The sequence below is a fragment of the Phalacrocorax carbo genome, chromosome 8, assembly GCF_963921805.1.
Source record: "Phalacrocorax carbo chromosome 8, bPhaCar2.1, whole genome shotgun sequence".
In the NCBI taxonomy this organism is placed as follows: domain Eukaryota; kingdom Metazoa; phylum Chordata; class Aves; order Suliformes; family Phalacrocoracidae; genus Phalacrocorax; species Phalacrocorax carbo.
In genome coordinates, this window is record NC_087520.1 from 45,212,321 (window position 1) to 45,231,490 (window position 19,170).

Sequence of the window (19,170 nt, forward strand, 5' to 3'; positions counted from 1 at the left end):
AAAACACTGCTCCTTTTCCAGGAACATTTCACGCTGGCTGCAGGGAGATGGGCGCTTGGGAATGCGCGCAGCCCTCCCGCGGGCGGACCTGCTGAGCCGAGGTACTCCCGGTAAAGCAGTTTGGGAAACATGCCCAACTCGGGAGCGTGCCTGCCGGGATGCACCACCCCGCACAGCATCACCGGCCGAGCGCTGCTGCTGCGGAGGCGAAACAGCTCTGGGTGCAGAAGACATTGGCATGGGGAGGAGGCTCCTGCTCTCCGTGCCTCCGGATGGGTCCTGGCCGCTGGCTCCGCAGCACCTGCGCGGCTTCTTATGGGAACAGGACTGTTATCTCGGGGCCAAATTCCCCACGTGGGTGCAGCAGCGCAGGAGCCGCCGGGATGTGCCCCGGCCGGGATCCGCAGCGCCCGGGCTGACGTCCAGGTTTGCGGGGATGCTCAGACACTGCAGAGCCCGCAAGACCCGAGGAAAGCCCCGCAGTTTCTGATGGTTCCCCCCGCGCCAGGGAGGCCACGGCAAGGGCTGAAACGGGGCCGCTGCCTCTGGAGAAGGAGAACCTGCAGCCCCTGTCCCCGGGAAGGACGGTGCTGTCGCTCACCTTTGAGCACAGCCAGCCTCTGTACCCGGCCCCGCTTGCCCAGGAGAGGCAGGATTTCAGCGCTGCCGCTTTCGCGGTGCTGCTGGGCTCTTCTGCAGCCACTGGCTGGTGGCACGAAGGTTTTCTTGGCAGTGGTACCGTTCTGTGGGGAGTTAATTTTTAGTGAGGACAACAGACAGAAGGGCCAAAATGTTTAACTTGGACAAGCTGTGCCGAGGAGCCGTCAATCCGGTTCGTGCAGCCGAGCACAACAGAAATCTCCCGCATCTTCCGTGGGGGCTGCGACCCAGCGGGGTCACAGACACCCCCGGGGTTCACAGAGGAGGGTGGTGGCAAGGACCCGCCGCTTTGTCAGGGGACAAGCCGGGGGTCTCCAAAACCCCAGAGAAATGTCTCTGCGTGACGTGCTCCAGACGAACCGCAGCGCGGGCAGGCGAGGACCCGGCTGCCTTGGCTCCCCGCGGCAGGACCGGGCGGCGCGGGGGGAACCGGGGTGCTCCTTCCAGAGCGCCGAAAAGGTTCTTGGAGCGACACCACGGTCCTCCTTGTCCCAGAGCACAACTGCCTTAACTGCAAGCAGGACCCACCCATCTGCCGTCGTTTCAGGCGGTAAGTCACTCGCTAACCTCTGCGTCCCTGCCAGCGCAGCCTGGGGAAGCCGAATGTCAGCGCGTGACGCTGCAGTAAGTGGAAAATCGTTAGAAACTTATGTTGGGATGGTGTTAATTAGTAAATTGGTGGCTAGAAGTCAGGCATGCTTGTCCCAGCTCTGTTCCTTCCATAACGAGCTCTGTGTACTTACAGCTGGAGGATGGGGAGCCCGAATAACCCGGGCGATGTTTCTGTGCTGCTCTGTTACAGGTGATAGCACTATGCAAACTGAGAGCTTATCCCTTACAGCCTGCAGGAGAGGAGGAGTTAGAAACAAATCTTTTTGGTAAACATCATAAGCCCCTCAGAAATTGGGAAATGTCCTTAATGGAGTCAATTATTAAAGCTTTCAACTGAAACAAAATAAACTTGTTTTTACTGCACCAACTCAAATCGCTCTTGCCTCCACAGCACCCGGCAACAAGTGCTGCCTGTTACAGACAGAGGACGTATCCTGCTGATATTTAGACAAAGCAACACTTTTGTTTGGTTAATTAAGATGACCTGAAGCATTGTGCTAAGGTTTTCAAAAGGCACGGCAAATCTGTGCCGTCCGGTGCTTCGCAGGCCCCGTCCGTCCCGCCGCCCCGGGGCTCGCTGCGCTCCCGGTGCGGGAGCTCAGAGCCCGGCGGCCGGTGCCAGGCCTGGCCCAGGTCTGTGCCCGAGCTCTGCCTTCCCTGACTGCAGAGGGGCGGCGGCGGGGCGTGGGAGCGCAGAGCTGCAGGAGGCCTTTCAGTTCGCTAGGGTCAATCCTCCTTTTACAAATAAGCCATCGTTAACTCCGGTTCGCTGTGCCGTGCTCCCACCAGACAGGGTCCCGCCATCTGTCCTAGGATGATCAGAAACTCCCCCAATCCCCAGCCCCAGTGTTCCAGGGACCAGGTCGTACGTACAGGTCTTGTGTTGCTGTCGTCCTTTCATTCATACCCATTCTCTTCCTCCCAGGCGTTCATGGAGAGTAACCTCAGCATTCACTGTGCTAAATTACAGAAAAAAAGAGTATTTTTCCTCCCTTATGAACGAGGCTATGATCTCCCTTCCAGGCAGCTGCTCTAGCTGGAATTAATCCATAACCACACATAAAGTGTCCCAGAGGAAGGTTTCCTGGAGCCTTAGACCCTGAAATACCTAATTCTCCATCGGCGTGGGAATCACATTGCCCGCCACATTCCACCCAAGCTTCATGACAAAATCCCCGCACCGACAGCTAACGCCACCTCGTGAGTGCCAGTTGTGTTCTGTCCTTCGCTGTTTCCAACTAATAGGGCAATAATTTGTCATAGAAAATCTCAGTTTTTAAGCTTGTGACCTTCTGCTGTGGAGTTGCACATCACCCCCAATGCACCGCTCTTTGGGATCGTACCGCTGCCCGGGGGTGCCGTTCGATCCCGTCCCGCACAGGCAACATTTTGTGTTGCTGTTCATTAGCACCCGCCTGCCTTTTGTGTTATCCTCTTCTACCGTGCTGTGCTTTAGGAGAGTGTTATTCCTTATTCTGCACGGCGCGGGACGTGAACCTACTGACGGCAGCCTCTGAAAAATCCTTGCTGAAATATTTAATGAAACACGAGGAAAAAGCCCAAGATAATGACTGTTCTTCTACTGGTAGAAGCACCCCTTATGTGGTGTTAGGCCAGCCTAAATAGAAAATAGTTACATTTTTAAAAAGGAGAAAAAATATTGACTTATGCTATGGAAATTGACACAGATCTTTCCTAGAATTAAATATAAACACAAAAGGGTAAACACTGCAGCTTTAAAAATAGCTTCTAATAGCATCAATGACACAGCTGCCTCAGTACTCCTACAACTTGAATAGCAGGTTTTGCCTAACGATCTCAGTACTTATGGGAGTTATGGGACGGGGAAGATAAGGGACAGAGAGCTGTAGGGAGCAAACTCCCGCCCTGGGACACGCTCAGACAGCAGCGAAGCCCGAGCGGAGCCCGGGTCGGACGCTTGCCCTGCCGCCAATGGGCCACGGAAGCCTAGGTGCCTCCTGAGGCAACCAGCTCGTGTTTACACATCACGGCTGCTGCTCTCGGAGGCAAGGATGGGGGTGCTGCTCCGGCTTTATTCCTGGGATTGAGCGGGAAGAACCATTTCTTTTACGGGTTTTAAGTGGCCCCTCGCTTTTCTCCTTTTAAAACCCTTATGAACCAGCCAAATATTCAGGAAACCAGCGGATCACACACACCAGCTCCCAGTCCTTAAAATCAAACCTTGCCCAGCCGTCAGCCACGCAGCCTGGGGTCCGCCGTCCTGTCCCCGGCTCCCGCGTGGGGGTGCGGAGCTGCTGCTGTCTCGTGCCAGCAGTAGCGCCGGGCGGCAATCCCGAGGGCTCCCAGCCGCCCCGTGCCTCCATCACGAGGATGAAGTTACCGCCAGTGTCACACGCTCGGTGTTGTCTCTTCTCCAGGGACACCGCTAACAGAAACTACTATAAAACAAGTTTCCTGCCAACCTCAGCAGCTCTAATGAGTCAGGAAGCAGTAAGCTGGGAATAGGGGAACTGTTGACAGAGCCTAATTATTTTCTGACAGTCTTTCTAGCACAGTTAGAAAATAAAACACCTACATAGGCTTCAAAATTGCAAATGGGGTTAGCAATATTACGCATGCACCTGCTAATTTATCCCCATGATCCTGGTTTAGGCTCCTTCCCCCTCACACCTGCTGGTATCCAACTGCTTATGCAGGGAGAAGAACTTCATTATAAATAAGAAAAAACACCTTAATTACACAGAAGACATAACTTCTAATGAGAAGTCTCCTGTTTCAGTGCCTGACAGGTAATTGTTTAGGATTTTTGTGTATTTTAGTTACATTTATTCCATATATTATCATCGCAAAATCAAGGCACGTGCAGAACGCGTTGCCGCATTACACAGACGTGCGAGCGAGAACCGACTCCTGGAGGAGCCGCCTCGGCCGCGTCCCCGGCCACGCGATGCTGCTCCTCAGTTCATTCGGATCCCTGACCGGAGCTGGACGAGGTTCCCCCTCCGCCTGGCGAGCAGCAGCCGCCAGCTCACGCTCCAGGAAAAACACGTGAAAAAGAGCAGACGCGGACGGAGATCCCGCCCCGGGAGCGTGTCCCAGGCCTTGGGGATCGGCAGTTCCCCGACCCAGGACTCCAAAGGCAGAATCCCAAGCGGAGCCCATCTCCTAAATCTCTGCTGCGGTGACTGGAACCCCCCCGACAGCCACGAGGCGCCCCAGCTGCGGTCCCTCCTGCTCCCAAAAGGGACACAGATTTCCTTTACTGTGTTATTTCAACTTTTGCTGTTTGTGTCACTTCCACAGTTCGGATCCTGCTCACTGTTTCCACCACAGGCACCGGTTGGAGTTTGCCCTTCCAGGACATTAAGGGGTTTGCCCATCATCCAAACTGACATTTGAAAATGACCTGCAGAGCTCGTATGAAGAATTCCCCAGCCAATCTACCTAGGCTGGCATTGAAACTGGATGTTTATCCAAAACGAAAGGCACGAAATGTTCAAAAATCATAAAAGTAAGGAAAAATGCACACCGAGCTCAGCGGTCATTCACCCACAACCTCCTTTAGCATATAAGCTTCTCCAGCTTCCAGTTTCATTTGTGATCAAGACCTGGAGCCCAGCACCAACCCTGGGGCCAGAGGACTCAGTCCCAGGCTGGCTTTTGGGCTGTGCCAGACGCCGGCTGATCTTCAGAGCAGCGGGTATGAATCCCTCCTGCACTGTCCCCTAATTCTCCTGGGCAGGGAGCACAAGCTGGGTTTCATTTGCTGTCCAACAGCACAGCAACACAGCGTGATGCCAAGTGTGTGGCCTGGGGCTGCTGAGAACACCCAGGAGAAAGGTTTGATCAAACATTGTAGTTGCTTTTGTGGCTTAAACCTCACCCAGATCTTGGGCAAGTCAGGGGAGGTCGGAGGCTGAGGGCCCGGCTGAGATTCATTGGTAAATGTAAACCTCTCTCTGGCCTTGCTTCATCAGGTTCGTCCTGTTCATGTGAAATTTTTCTCTGTCTTGGGAAGCGGTAGCAGCTTTCCTTTCCCTGGGTGATACGTCACCAGCAACTGTTTGGTGCTGGTCTTCTCCAGACAGCCTCAAGAATTCCCCGGCAATTCAGTGAAGAGGCATGGCCACCAGAAGTGAAAACATAAGTTTAAAAAGTCCTTTAAGTAAGCTCTCCCCACGGCTATCCGCCAGCAATCTGAGACACGGCATGATTAATGTGCTGCTTCATGGCATCCCCTGGCCAGCGCCATCAGTCGGACACGTGCAACGGCCCGAACACCCTCCCATCCTCTGGCCTGTGAAGTCTTTTCGCGCATCCACCTGCACCTCTTCTTTTTGCTTCACTGCTCCTTTTGACATACCTTGTAACGCAAGCTGGATTTCAAAACTAAGACAAGGAGGTACAGTCCCACCTTCCCTGGCAGCGCCTCTGCTGCGTGCTCCACATGGCTTTTCACATGCTAGGGTCCGCAGAAGGAGTTTACGGCTCCAACTGGACTCCAGTAAACTCTGTACTTGTGTTGTTGACCTGTCTCGGTGCGGTTACTTCCCCGAGTCCCACTGCTCCACGCTGCGCCCGGGCCTAATCGTATTCAGTCATTAAAAAGGCTAACTGTGCGGGACTGCCCTCTCCTCCCAAAGAGCAGATTATCTATCCTTTCTTCAAATTTGGCCTTTGCTCATCGCTCCCACCTCTCTGACGATAGCGCACGGCTCTCGGAGCGCCCCAGAGCCTGTCTCCGAGCATGTCATCCCCTGCCTCCCTCCCTCCCATCTGTTATCATGAACTTGCTTTAGAAGTTAACTCCAGGCTGGGTAAGCCATAGGTGGGGACTGAACAGCTGTGCTGTTACTGCCTCGCTCCACAGAGGATCGGGATTCCTTTTTTCTCCACCTTTACCCTCATTCTGTGTTGTCATCGGTGCTCTACCAGCTCTGCCCTTCCTGGGACTCTGCAAGACTCTTCACAGCCAAAAGCCCTCCCTAAGCCAACTGGCTTCGGACACGGCTGTATGGGACTGCGAGCTCTCGTGGGGAACGGCTGCAAGAGGCGGTCGTGGCTTGCTGTTTGCTCTTGTGACTATAGCCGATTCCAGAGACATTTGCCCCAGTTCTGGGTGTGAAGCCAGCCCTGGGGACACAGCGTCATTTGAGAGCTCTGCCTGCCAGTGGCATTCCCACCGCTCCGTGTCCTGCCTGGGCACACCTGCCTCAGGATGCCCAGGGTAACGCCTCGGTGGCTGCAGGACCACTGGGCAGCAGAAGGTGGCATGAACACAGCTTGCCTCGGTCGGGCAGAGGCACTTAGCTTGGGTCTTGGCCACAGGGAGAATGTTCTTGTGCCACCTGCATCTGTATTCACAACTAAAAGAGCCGTCGGCCGCGGGGTGACCCGTCCCTGCTGCGGCGTGACTCCTTCACAGTCACGTAGCCGCTGCTGCTGTGCTGATAATGTCTGGGATTTCGGCGCTGTTGGGTCTTGCTGGCCAGTGATGAACTCCTTTGGCTGCCAGAAGCAGTGGAGCTACCTGCTCCATCCCCGATTGCTCCGTCTCTCATCACTCCCCTTTCAGGAGTAAGATCTGTTTATCTTCCCTGCCAAAGACCATCTGTTAGTAGCACCTTCTCAGAAAGCCTTTGTTTCCCTCGTTACTTAGACAGGAGGTGATTTTAGCAGAGTCTTACATTTTTTTTCCCTGGACGCTTCCCAAATGGCTTGATTTTGTAGTGCCAGTGTAGGAGTAGCTCCCTCTCTTCTCAGGGGAAAGGTGTTCCTCCCTCGCTGGGCAGGGCAGGGCAACTCTCCCTGGCACAGATGAATTCACCTTCCCTCCCAGGGCTGCCAGGTACGCGATTGCCGAAGGGGGGATCTGGCCCTTCAGCTCTTCTGGATATGACAGCCTCACAGCTCTTTTGTCCCCTCTAAACTTCCCATCATAAAAATAATTGCCAGTTGTTGAGTAAATTTATCAGCTAATCCTTTTAATTCCACGGCCATATAATCTGAGCTTGCCGCGGCACTGTGCTGCGTATATTCAGCTCTCCTGTTTTCTCCTGCATGCTCTGACAGCTATACAAGGCCCTTGTGCAGTTCAGCTAAATAATACCTTTAGACTCATGCTTTGAAATTCATTCTTTCTTGAATTTATAGCTTATTTCAATCCCTTAACATTGCTATGGTTGGCAAATTGCTTCGCTGATTTTTGTATTGGGTAATGTAACAGTTCAGGTGGGCTGCGGTCCTGCAGTCACGCTGAGCTGAGCTGAGCTGAGCTGAGCTGAGCTGTGTGCGGGCTGCCCTGAGCAAGCCTCACCTCTCCACTGCATAACCTGCTCTGTGCTGGCACTAGTGCTGAGCAGGACCAAGTCCAGCCAGGAAACTGATGCCATTGCAAAATAACCTGACAAAAAAGAAGTATTACCTTCAGGCAGACTGTTACCCCCACTCACCACGGGACTGAAGGAGCTCTAGTGCCGGGCATGGGGAGGGGGTGAACTACGTGGTTTAGGGAACAACTACCTCTTTCTACGGCAGCTGCCGGTAACATCGAGTTACAGCGACGGTCTCCCAGGCACTGCTGCAGCGATGCGGTGACGCAGCTGTGGCTGTCACAGGGCTGCCTCTGCCCCACGGCCAGCCTCTACGCCTGCTGCATCTGCTTTGGCGTCCACCTGGACGTTTGCTGAGGGGCTTCCTTGCATGCACTTGGAAAACCAGTGGAGCCGGCGCAAATGCCACGAGGACGTGGCCAGGGCAGGGCAGGGCGCCGGGGTCTGGCAGAAGCACTTTGTGCTGCAGCAGCCGGTGGTGGGAGCAGCAGCCCTCCTCCCTTACGGCTGTAGTCACCATGAAATCGGCTCAGCTGCAGCACCTGGCACGGTGAACTCGGTCAGCGCTGGTCTGTGGCTCATGAGAGGTGGTGGTCATACAGCTGTTCAGCTGCCAGGAGCTAAATTTGTCAGGTCACACACAGAGATGTGCTGGAAAACACACCAAAGGGCCTTGCAGCACAGCCTCCACCTCTGCGACACGAACCGTGCCTCCTTGCCACGGGAGGATACCCAGGGACAGCGACCGGGGTTTCAGTATTAACTTTAATTGGTCAGATGAAGAAAAGCGCAAGATTCAGCACAGGAGGGACAGAGTGACGACTTCAAACCGTGCAGGAAAGGAGTGCTGGTGTCTCCTAGCAGAGCTCATTCACACGCTGCTGTTTCAACAGGCAGCGGTGATCCTTGCAGCTCTGCTGCCTGCAGTTCGCAGCTATTTCCTATTCCCTGCGCATGGGAACGAGCCGATGTCTTTCCAGGACAACAAACAAGTGGCAACAACTGGTAGCAGTTAAATGCAGTGGGTGAGTGCCCTGGGTGATGCACAAAGCTTACTGCGCCTGTGATCTTCCATTAAGGACCCGCAAAGGACCCCCAACTTACCCACATGAACCATCCCTCCCCTTCCCACCCTGGCTTCCCACCACCACCGGTCGGGAGCTGCGCTTGTTCTCAGGGTGTCAGCCGCTTTCAGAGGGTACCCGTACCATCTCTTCACCCCTGTGAACAGCTCAAATGACATACAGCTCCCCAGCAGCTAGCAGACCATGCAAGTGTCCATGAAATGCCTTCAGCTGTAATTCCAGGTCTGCTTCCCTTCGCTTCCCATTGCTCCGTTAACACAAGGATTTCTTTTGCTCGGGTAACATTTGCAGAAATCAGCTCTCCGAAGGACTGCTATCTGGCTGCTCCTCCGCTCCTTTCAGTGAGGGATATTTTTGCCAAAGTCAGCCATGCAGAACTCAGCAGTGGGACTCTGCCCTCTGGAAGCTGGTAACCCCTCCTGGCCCTTGCCTACCTTAAGAAACAGCCAAGCAGGCAGCCGGATTGCCACAAGGAAATGCTACCTGCCAGCTGAATGATAGAGCAGTGATTACTGCAAAACCCTCTGGAAGATTTTTAACTCAGGAGGACCCTCGTGCCTGGCTTGAAGCAAATGAGCAACATCCTCACATGATGCCGCCTGCCCGCTCCACTTGGCACAGGAGCTGCCAGAGCAGAGGAAAAAGCCTGCGCAAGCTCCGGGCACAGGCAGCGGAGAAACTCGCTTGGCACTTCTGAAAGGCAGAGGCGCAGCTCTGCTGGCAGCCGCAAGCAGCCGGGGACGTGTCCAGGAGGCATCGACAGCCTATTCTGAGCAAAACGCATCAGTGCCGCTCTTGTTTCACATGGCAGCACGCAAGTGGCCAGAACTGTTCCCAGGGATGATTGTACTTACTGTGAAGGAGGGAAAACCACCTTGCTTTATCTGTGGTTCAGCCTCAGAAACGCTCTGTGCAGAGGCATGGTAAAAAAAAAACACATTTAATAACAATTGTGTTGGTGAACACTGCTAAGCACCCTGAAACAGCACCAGAATTACCGTGTGCTGTAACGAGCACTCCCCAGGGAACGGGACGGCCGTGTCCAGGCTGTATCCGCCCAGGGAAGGGTCCTGCGGACCTCCGCGCTCGAGGGAGGCACACACACCGTGGGGAGGGGCTGGTCACCAGGCAGGACCCCGGTGTGATGGTCTCCACACGGCAGGATGTGCTGCCCCGCTCCCCAGGGCGCAGGCCAGCTGCCTTAGCAGGCAACAAGGCAACTCCTTAAGGAAGAGGTGGAGAGCCTTGCTGGGCAAATGCTCACACACCCAGGCACGAGTCGGTGCAAAACTGGAACGGGTGAGTACGCGAGAGGGGCACGAATGGCAGATAGGGTAGGGTAGACAGTGACAGAAAAGTATGTTAGAGTCTAGACACAAATGAGCCCTTGGACAGTGCTGAAATCTGTCGACGTACTCCACAGCTCGAGCACCGTGCCCTCTTGAAACGCCACGAATGACGCTGAAGCCAGGCAGAGGAGAGGAAAAGCCAGCACAGCTCCGGGGGATTAAAGCAGCACGTCTGGGATGAAAGAGATACCCAACTTCAAATAAAACCAAACGCGAACCGCGTGGTTGCCATCATTCTTCCACGGGGCTGTGAACCGGGACGCCGTGTGCGTGCCACGCCACACCGACTCCGCAGGCGCCGTCTCGGCGCCCTGCTTGTGGGGGCAACATGGTGGAACAAAACCCGGCGCTTGAAGCACCGAAGCAGCAGCGCTGCAAACATGAGAGTGTGCTCGGACGTCTGGTGAGGACGCCAGGCAGGAGGCTGCCCCACAGTGACCGACCGACCAGCGGGCAGCCGGCGGTGGGGCGTCCTCAAGGCATCTCCAGAAACCCTCCCGAGCACCGCTGTCCCACCTGGCAGGGTATGGCCAGTGTCTGCAAGATGCTGAGTGTTTTTGGAGAGCAATTTTGCCAGGATCTGAGAGCGGACTGACACAGGAGCCAGCTGCAGGAGGGACGGGAGCCAACCTTTTGGCGACCCAGTCCCCGTGGTGAAATCGGACCCTCTGCCGAGCCGGAGGTATGCGCCAGCTGTTCACAGCTCCTTCCTCCTCCATTTTTCACAGCTTAAGCATTTGCCTGGCACCTCCGTTCACTCGCACAGAAATCCCTCTCGCCTTCTGATCCCTTCCCTATTTCCAAAGCAGATTTTTATTATGTTGGAAAAGTTATTTTAAATCTGTGTGGGTGACCTTCCCTTATCTCCTCCCCCTTCTTAGCGAGGGAAAGGGGCCCCAAACCCCCTCTCCTCCTCAACTTTTGAGAACTACTTTCTCCAGATCACTGAGACCCGGGGTACTGGAGCAATCACCAGCTGGGCAATCATGAGCTGTATGAAGTTTAACAAGGGCAAGTGCCCGGTTTTGCCCCTGGGGTGTGGCAGCCCTGGCTGCACAGGCAGCCTGGGGAATGAGAGGCTGGGGAGCAGCTCTGCAGAGGGACCTGGGGGCTCTGGCCGACAGCAAGGTGAACACGAGCCACCAGTGTGCCCTGGCAGCCCCGAGGGCCAGCCGTGCCCTGGGGGGCACCGAGCCCCGCATCGCAGCCAGGCGAGGGGGGGATTGTCCCGCTCTGCCCCGCGCTGGGGCGGCCTCACCCCGAGCGCTGTGGGCAGTGTTGGGTGCCGCAGGACATTGAGGGTATAAAGGTACCGGAGAGTGTCCAGAGGAGGGCTGCGGGGTTGGGGAAGGGTTTAGAGGGGAAACCGTACGAGGAGCGGCTGGAGTCCCTGGGGTTGTTCAGCTGGAGCAGAGGAGGCCGAGGGCAGCCTCATGGCGCTCTGCAGCCCCCTCCCGAGGGCAGGAGGAGGGGCAGGGCTGGTCTCTGCTCTCTGGTGCCCAACGCCAGGACCCAAGGGAACGGCAGGGAGATGTGCCAGGGGAGGGTGAGGCTGGGCATTAGGGGAAGGTCCTTCCCCCAGAGGGTGGTGGAGCCCTGGCACAGGCTCCCCAGGGAGGCATCACGGCACCAGCCTGGCGATGTTCCAGAAGCACTTGGACAAGGCCCTCAGAGACACGGTGTGAATTTGGGGTGTCCTGTGCAGGGACAGGAGCTGGGCTCGATGGTCCTTGTGGGTCCCTCCCAGCTCAGGGCATTCTACGGTTGTGCCTGTTTTCACAGAGCACACGCCGCCTTTGTCTCTCCCCACGCAAACGGCCCGGTGACGCCCTCCCCACATTCCCGTCCTGCTCGCTCAGAACCCCCCCAACTCTTTATGTGGGCCGATGGGAACCGGGCTTTGGCCGCACCGCCGGCCCCCTGCGCCCCGCGGCCGAATGGCCCCGAGGGGCCGCAGCCGCCCCACCCGCCGCTCGCCCCCCATCTCATCCACCACCGGGCGGGAGGCAGCGCCCTCCCGGGGGGGGCACCACCGCATCCCGCCCGGGCTCCGGGGAGGGAGGGCGGCTCCCTTCCGCTAGCAGCCGCCGGCCGGGCTCCCGAGGCCGCCCCCCGCCCGCGGCCCCCCAAGAGGGGCCGAAGTTCCAACCCCCCCGCCCCGTTCTAGACGGTTCCGCGCCCCCCGCCACCGCGGCGGCTCTTCCGCCCGACGGCCCCCCACCCTCCGCTCCCGCCCCGCCCCGCCCCGCCCCACCCCTCCCTGTCTCGCATGCGCAGTACGGCTGCGGCGGCGGCGGCCGGGGGAGGGCGGCCGCGGGCCGCGCTGCGCATGCGTTCCAGGTCCGGCCGATAGGCTGTTCCACCGCCGCGGCTCCCCGCCCGCCGTAGCGCATGCGCGGGCTGGCGGCGCCGGGGTTCCTTGTCTGCGCCCCCCGCCCCGCTGCTCGCGCAGGCGCAGAGCAGTACCGGAGGGGGCGGTCGGGCGCGTTCTGTTGGCAGCAGCCGGTTCCTGTCAGCGGCGGGTGGCGGTGGCGCCCGGTCCCGACGGCGAGCGAAGCCCCCAGCCTGGCCCAACCCGGTCCCGTTGGCGGCCCCGACGTGCGGAGCGCCGCGCTCTCGCCTGCCGGTGTCTCCCCTCCGCACCCCGGGGCGGCGGAGGCAGCAGCGCTCCCCTCCCGGCCCGCCCCCCCCCCCTCCTCCCGCCGCCCCCCTCGCCCCTGCCGGGCCGCGGAGCTGCGATGCCCTCGGACTTCATCTCTCTGCTCAGCGCTGACCTCGACCTCGAGTCCCCCAAGTCCCTCTACTCCAAGGGTGAGTGTGGCACCGGGCCGGGGAGGCGGGGCCGCAGGGGGGGGGTGCCGTGCCCGCCCCGTTAACCGCCGCTAACGGCCGGGCCCGCGCGCCGGCCCCCCCCCCCCCCCCTTCCTTCTCCTCCTCCTACTCCCGGGGCCGGCAGGGAGCCTCGTCCGCCCCAGGGCCCCCCCCCCGCCCTGCCGCCGTCGGGATGCTCGCCCCGCCGCGAGGGGCCCCGCCGGGGCCGAGCCCGGCTCCCCCGGCCGCATTCCTGGCCCGGCCGCAGCCGCCTCAAGAATGTGTCCCGACAGGTTCCTGCGCCCGGGGCCCGGCGGCGGCCCCCGCGGGAGCCCTCCTCCCCTCCCCCGCCCGCCCCGGTGCCGAGGACGCGGCCCCCCTCGCCGCCCCGCTGACCTCGCCGTTCGGGGATGCCGGCCCAGCCCCGCCGGAGCCCGGGTCGGGCGCCTCGGCCGGGAGCCGGAGGGCGAAGTAACGGGGTGGGGGGGGCATGGGCAGCTCGGGGTTCCCCGAGAGCTGCTCGCCGAGTTTCTCGGAGGAGGGTCGTGGTGGAACAGGCGGCCTCGGCGGCGAGGCGGACACTTCGATTCGGGTTAGAAAGGGGCAAAGAGCCCGGGAAGCGGAGAGCTGGGGGTACTGGGGGGTTCAGACCATCCCCCGGCTGCGGGGGCCGGCGGGACCCCGGGGAAAAGGGGGTTGCCGAGGGGAGGCGGCCTGTTTTCCAGACCCGCCAGCTCCGCTTTGGGAAGCGCGGGGATGCGTGCCTTAGCGCAGACCGAGCTCCCGCACCGCTCTTAACTCGCCTGCTCGTATTTAAAGGACCTGCAAGTCGCTGCTCGCAGTCTGTGGCACACACCTGCGTGTTACAGCGGAGGGGGAGCAGTTCTGGGGGTGTATGACAAAAGAAACGGAAAGTCTTTTATTACCCTGAAGTGAAGGTTGCTCATCGGAGGTTAACGTTGTTACGGGGAAGATTAAACTCCTTTAGAATTTTTGCAACTGGTTGTAATGCGCTCGTTAACTCCCAGTTGCGTGTCCTTAGTGCCGAAGCTAAAAGGAATAAAAAGGCTTTAATGAGTCAAAGCACTTCTTTAAAGCTCTTGGGCTGCCCTAAGTCATTGTCTCATTGCTTAGAGATCTTAAAGTTATCACTAGCGTATGATAGTTTGTAAATTGTTTTAAAGAGAGGGGTTTAAGGCTCTCCTGTTCTCCAACAGGTAGGTGTTCCAGTTGGGTTCAGTCCTAGCGAGGGCAGCAGAAGGGGAAGAGTATTTTGAAACAAGGCAGTCGTGATCAAAAAATACAGGTGATAAAAACCCCATCAAAATTGTCATTTGTTGAACTGGAAATTGGAAAAGCATGCACCGGTAAAGTATTTGTAATATGTTTAAAATGAAAAGGTTCCACGTAAGTTGTGAGATGGCTCCAAGGACCCGTGCTTTGTTAAGCAGAACTTGTGAATTCATCAGTCTTACTGTGAATGCTCAAAATTTATGTTTAGTGGAATGGCTGAGTGTCTGTTTCAAGTGGGAAACGGACCTCAAACTGATGGATCAAGCGTGTATTTGTTCCGCTGGTGGCATTGCTGTGGGCTCAGAGCTAGAAGAGGTCTGGAGGAGGGCCTTTGATGCTTAGCAGTGGCCGTAATGAGCTTCTTGACCCAAACAAAATGGCATGTGATAGAGGCCCATAACGCAGTGAATGGTTACAAAGAGGGTAAAGCAAGGCTCGCTTTTTGTATTTTGTCATAATAAAAGATTAAGGGGATGTTCAGCTGAAGTGCAATTTAATTTGAACTAAAACTTAGAACAAATGAATTTACTTATACAGAATGAATAATTCAGTGATCCTCTTTGCTGTGAGGTGTGTTGGTATGAGTTTTAGCTGGATTCAGGAAAAGGTAACGTGGTTATCTGATTAATCCGAACACACTTCAGTGCGCCTTTTTTTTTTTCCTAGATAGACACGGATAAACTTATCCTGTGGACAAATGCTCTGGATCAGAGTATGAATACAACTGATGAGATAAAGGGAAAGGTCTGAACACAGTGAGAAAGCCACAAGTATGCATTTGTGATGAGGGTGTGTTAGGAGCGCGTAGTTTCTCATAACTGCTCTCCTTTTAGAAATACAGCTACCCCGCAGTGTGGAATCCAGCACGCCGGTTGAATCGGGGCCAGTAACTTTTCCTCTGAATTGCATTCCCGGCTGCGTGTCGGGATGGTTGTGGTTTAGTGATACCTGCCTTGTGAGTTTGTCGGTGGGGATCACCGTGGTGTTTTGGAAACACGGGGCTTACGAAAGTGAGAGAAGCTGTAAGGCTGGGGTGGTCTTGGGAGTAACTGAGGTTTTCTAATGTGCATACTTTAGTTTACTGAAATTAAAGTGGAAGAGTTGTAGTGTACTGATTAAAACGTACGTGCCTGCTCTTAAAAGTGAAGTTATATTTGAAAGCCCAGTGAATCAAGATGTAGCTTGTGCTAGTGCAATTTTTTTATGGTGTAGTGTGTCCCATTCTCTGGACAGACCAACTTACGTCATCCCTCTGTCCCTGTGCTATGCGTTAAAGTTTTGACTTGCATGGCCATTTCTCTTAAGATTTTTGTTCTCATAGTCCTTTAAAAATGTTAAGCAAAACTTGTAAAAACACAGACCTAAGGTGAAATGGCAATACAAAGGGAGAGTCATTCATTTAAAATGAGATCTGATAATTCGTTATTTCTTTTCATTTATGCGTAGCTTGGGAAAGAGAATATTTTTCTTTGGGTATCTAAATACTTTACCTTCTAGTTTTTCCTCTTGTAGGTGTTGTTTCATGAGCAGCTCCAGCCAGTATGAATTCCCACTCACTGAGTTAATGCAGTCTTGTCCCCTCTTTGCCTTGCTGCTCGGCTCATGCCAGCACCTACGTGGCCATGCAGTGAACTGGACTGGGGAACTGATTGTGTTAAAACTAACCCAGCTTTTCCCTTATTCCTTCTCACCCTGCCCCCCGCCAAGACCAAAATGAAAAGGGGAAGAGAAATGTTGATTTTTAACTAGGTGAGTGTCCTGGTTGTGTTTGCTGTGGGTCTTTGTGAATGGCTTGTGCTGACTCAAGGAAAGACATGTGAAAACTAGCAGTGGGGAAGGGTGGGACTATTTATTTCAGCAGCAATGCCAGCTTATATTGGCTTAAAATGATAGTGGATCTGTAGTTAAGTTGCAGGCCTCTGGAATATGGCTGGTTATAGCTGTTAAAAATAAAAGAAATGCGAATTGTTGATTCCGAGGCCTGTTACTGAAGCTCATCTCCACAGCTCCTGAGGAACTGACTTGTGCTAAGGACTAAAACCCATCTTTTTATGTTTAATCAATGTTAAAAAAGGTATATGCTTTGTAACCGTTGCAGAAGGACGCTATCTCCTAATGCAGAGGTAATAGAGGTACACAAAAACGTACCCATTTTTGAATGCTGAAAATGCGTAGAATGTAATATGTTTAATTCCCATCTTTACATAACATACTGTCCTTTTTGAAATAAAACAACCCAAATGTGCATACAAATTAGTCATGTAGTAGAAAAATCACTGGAGCATAAAACCTAAAACCTTGAGGCTAGCTGTTCTGTGGCTGAATATCATATTCAGTGTTCAGATATGGCAAAGTTAGCTCTTTGTTGCAGACAGGCAGAGGTGAAAAACCGTGATTAAAGCAGTTCATCAAATGTCAGGTACTAAATCTGACCCGATGAGATGTGTAATTTAGGTAATACATTCATTTTGAACAATTACTAAGTAATGTGCATGTACTAATAAAGTTGCATTTTTGCACTGCACAGAGTACAGTCAGACCTTCGTATTCATATCCCCCCCTCCCGATTGCCTTCCACAGCTGAGCCACTGTAAAACTGAGACTTTTGGGAACTTGGAAGCAAAAAGAAAAATGTTCATAGTCTCCTACATAGCTCTTTTGCCCTAAAAATGTCATATAGTCAAAACTCAGTTTTTCTCTGTGCTTAAATTTTAAATGATGGTAATCGGCTTGTGTTCACTGAGAACTGTTGATACAACACATGGTTTTTTGTGATACTGGTTTTTTTTTCCTACCAGAACTTTTTTCTTTCCATGATCCAAGGGATAACTCTAATAGGACAGTGACTGAGTTATCAAAGAGGGATGGAACAGATCATTATAAAAATAGTAAGAGCCTGCTTCCAGTTTTGAACCTCAGAACTAGTCCTAGCAGTTTTTAAGAACAGAAATAATCTTTAGCTCCTTTTTATAATGATACTTAGCCCCTTTCTGTAGCTCACAGAAGGTGCTGTGCTGGGCGTTATGTCGGGGACGGACTGCGTACATCCGCCTGTTGCAGCTGTTCCAGCTGCCCTCGGGACATTCTGACTTAAGTCAACTGAAATGGGTTGTACTAAGGATCCTTAAACTCTGCGTCAGGCCTTGTAAATGTCCATTTTTACTTTGGATCTTACTAGCTTATTGGCTTTAAAAACAGAACTATGGAATACTTTACTGCAAGATGATTATGTGTGGTGCTGGGGGCGGAGGGAGGATCTTGAATTCACAACTTTTCACACTGTGATTTGAATATTCCAGTGAAGGTGCTGTTTAAACAGACCCTTTTCCCCGCCGTCTGTTCTCACCCATGTACTGTTCTCTGAATTGAGCCAGCACAATTGGTTTTTGTGGCTGCAAGATGAATGGGATTAGGAAACCAATCTAGAATGCGTGTATTGTACTTTTGATAGGATTTTCTAACGTCGTTCGGCTCCTCTGTCTGGTTTACTGTGCAGCTGCATGAGTAGTGGCGTCAGGGCAAGAAAGGGGGTATCGTGGGCTGGGATTGAATGGTGGAGGAGGTAGCAATGAGGTAGAACTGCTAAACTGGCTTTGCCACAGGAAAGAAATGCTCCTCACCTTGTGCCTTCTGTTGCACTTGCCATACCTGTGCCCTTGTGCCGAGACCAGGAAAGCCAGGCTTTCCGCCTGGGCTGCCTTCATGGGGATCGGCGAGGGAATCCATTTCTGGAGCTTGGGAAGGGGGGCAGGACGCTGCTGCGCCTCTCCTGCTGCAGGTGTGGGTGGAAGAGTGTGAGACCCTGCTCCTGCCTGAGGTTCTCCGCTGCTTGCCTGTTTGAATCTGGGTGGAAACGTGTGGTGTGGATGAAGGAGCAGGGGAAATAAAGAGGAATTAAGCTTTTTCTTTAGTTCTAAGACTAGTTGGGTTTTTTTCATTGTTGATTTTGCTCGTTTTGGATACTTTCATAGAACTACATAAAGTTGTAGGTGTGTTTTTCCTATCGGAGAATCTCCATACGTTGCCCAGTCCTCTTGGCCTGTTTAAAGTTAGAGATTCAGAGAAACCCTAATTGGAGAGAATATATTTCAGTCCCATGGAAGGATTTGAATATTGCAGTGAGGAGCTTGAATTTGACTGACTTAGTGAGTTCTCGGCATGAGCGCGGCAAGTGCCCCAACGATCCTTTTCACACGGAAATGGGCTCTGGTGCTTGTCAGCCAGGGCTGCTCTCGGAGGAGGGCCGCTGGTGAAGCCTGCGGGCTGTGAGCGTGTGCTTCCCGGTGATCAGACGTGTTGGGTTCAGACTTCTTCCCCTCGCAAAGTCAAATGGGTACACTTTATTATGTTGTCTTTTAATCCAGCAGTGTTGGGGAGTTCTCAGGGACCCAGAGGTTGGGGAACTGTCTTAAGTTATCGTGTGAATATTTCTGAATGCTGATATGCTTTAGAGGAAGACACTTTTTCCCAATACTTTCTTTCTTCACACCTGAGTCTGTCTGGCTCATCACATTCTTCTTTGATGTGAGGTTATGCCATTCAGTGTTCCTTATATTTTTTTTCTTCTGGAAAGTTCCTTGTGCAGTGTTGACACTTGCTATAGTAGAGATCTGAGAATTTTTAGGGGTAGGAAAATATTGGGAGTCAAGAGTACTTGGGCTTCAATTAGTTCAGGACCTGCATGTTTGAAATCCATTATAGCACCTCATAAGGCAGATCCATAGGATAATGCTGTTTAGTATAGTCAAGAAGTAAATTTTTTATCATCTGTTTCCCAGATTGTAGGCTAAGATTTTTAAATTTTTATGAAGCATCTTATCTTTATTCCAACAGTGTAGTCACCTTTTGTTGGGGTCTGTTGACTAAAGATGGTTGTCAGGCAGAGCCTTGATCTGATTTTTGTACCGGTATGCAAATTGCCTGGTTTCATGTGGAAATGTACTTCTTTTGAGTTGGGGAAAATGAAAGAGAAGCAACGCTTTTATTTGTGCAAAAAGGTGTGGCCTGAACTCCTTTTGAAGCTCAGATATGCTGGTAAGCCCTAGC

General features: G+C 53.9%; 1 protein-coding gene across 2 annotated transcripts in view; it reads left to right on the forward strand.

Annotated features, from left to right (window-relative positions):
- Window positions 1–12,417: 12,417 nt before the first annotated feature.
- The window catches only part of NFAT5 (nuclear factor of activated T cells 5), a 72,646-nt gene continuing 65,893 nt past the window's right edge, over window positions 12,418–19,170 (forward strand). For both annotated transcript variants that reach the window (XM_064459848.1, XM_064459850.1), the window contains exon 1: window positions 12,418–12,831. In XM_064459848.1, the coding sequence (XP_064315918.1) occupies window positions 12,759–12,831 (73 nt within the window). In that variant the 5' untranslated portion in view covers window positions 12,418–12,758. The remainder of the gene's footprint in view (window positions 12,832–19,170) is intronic.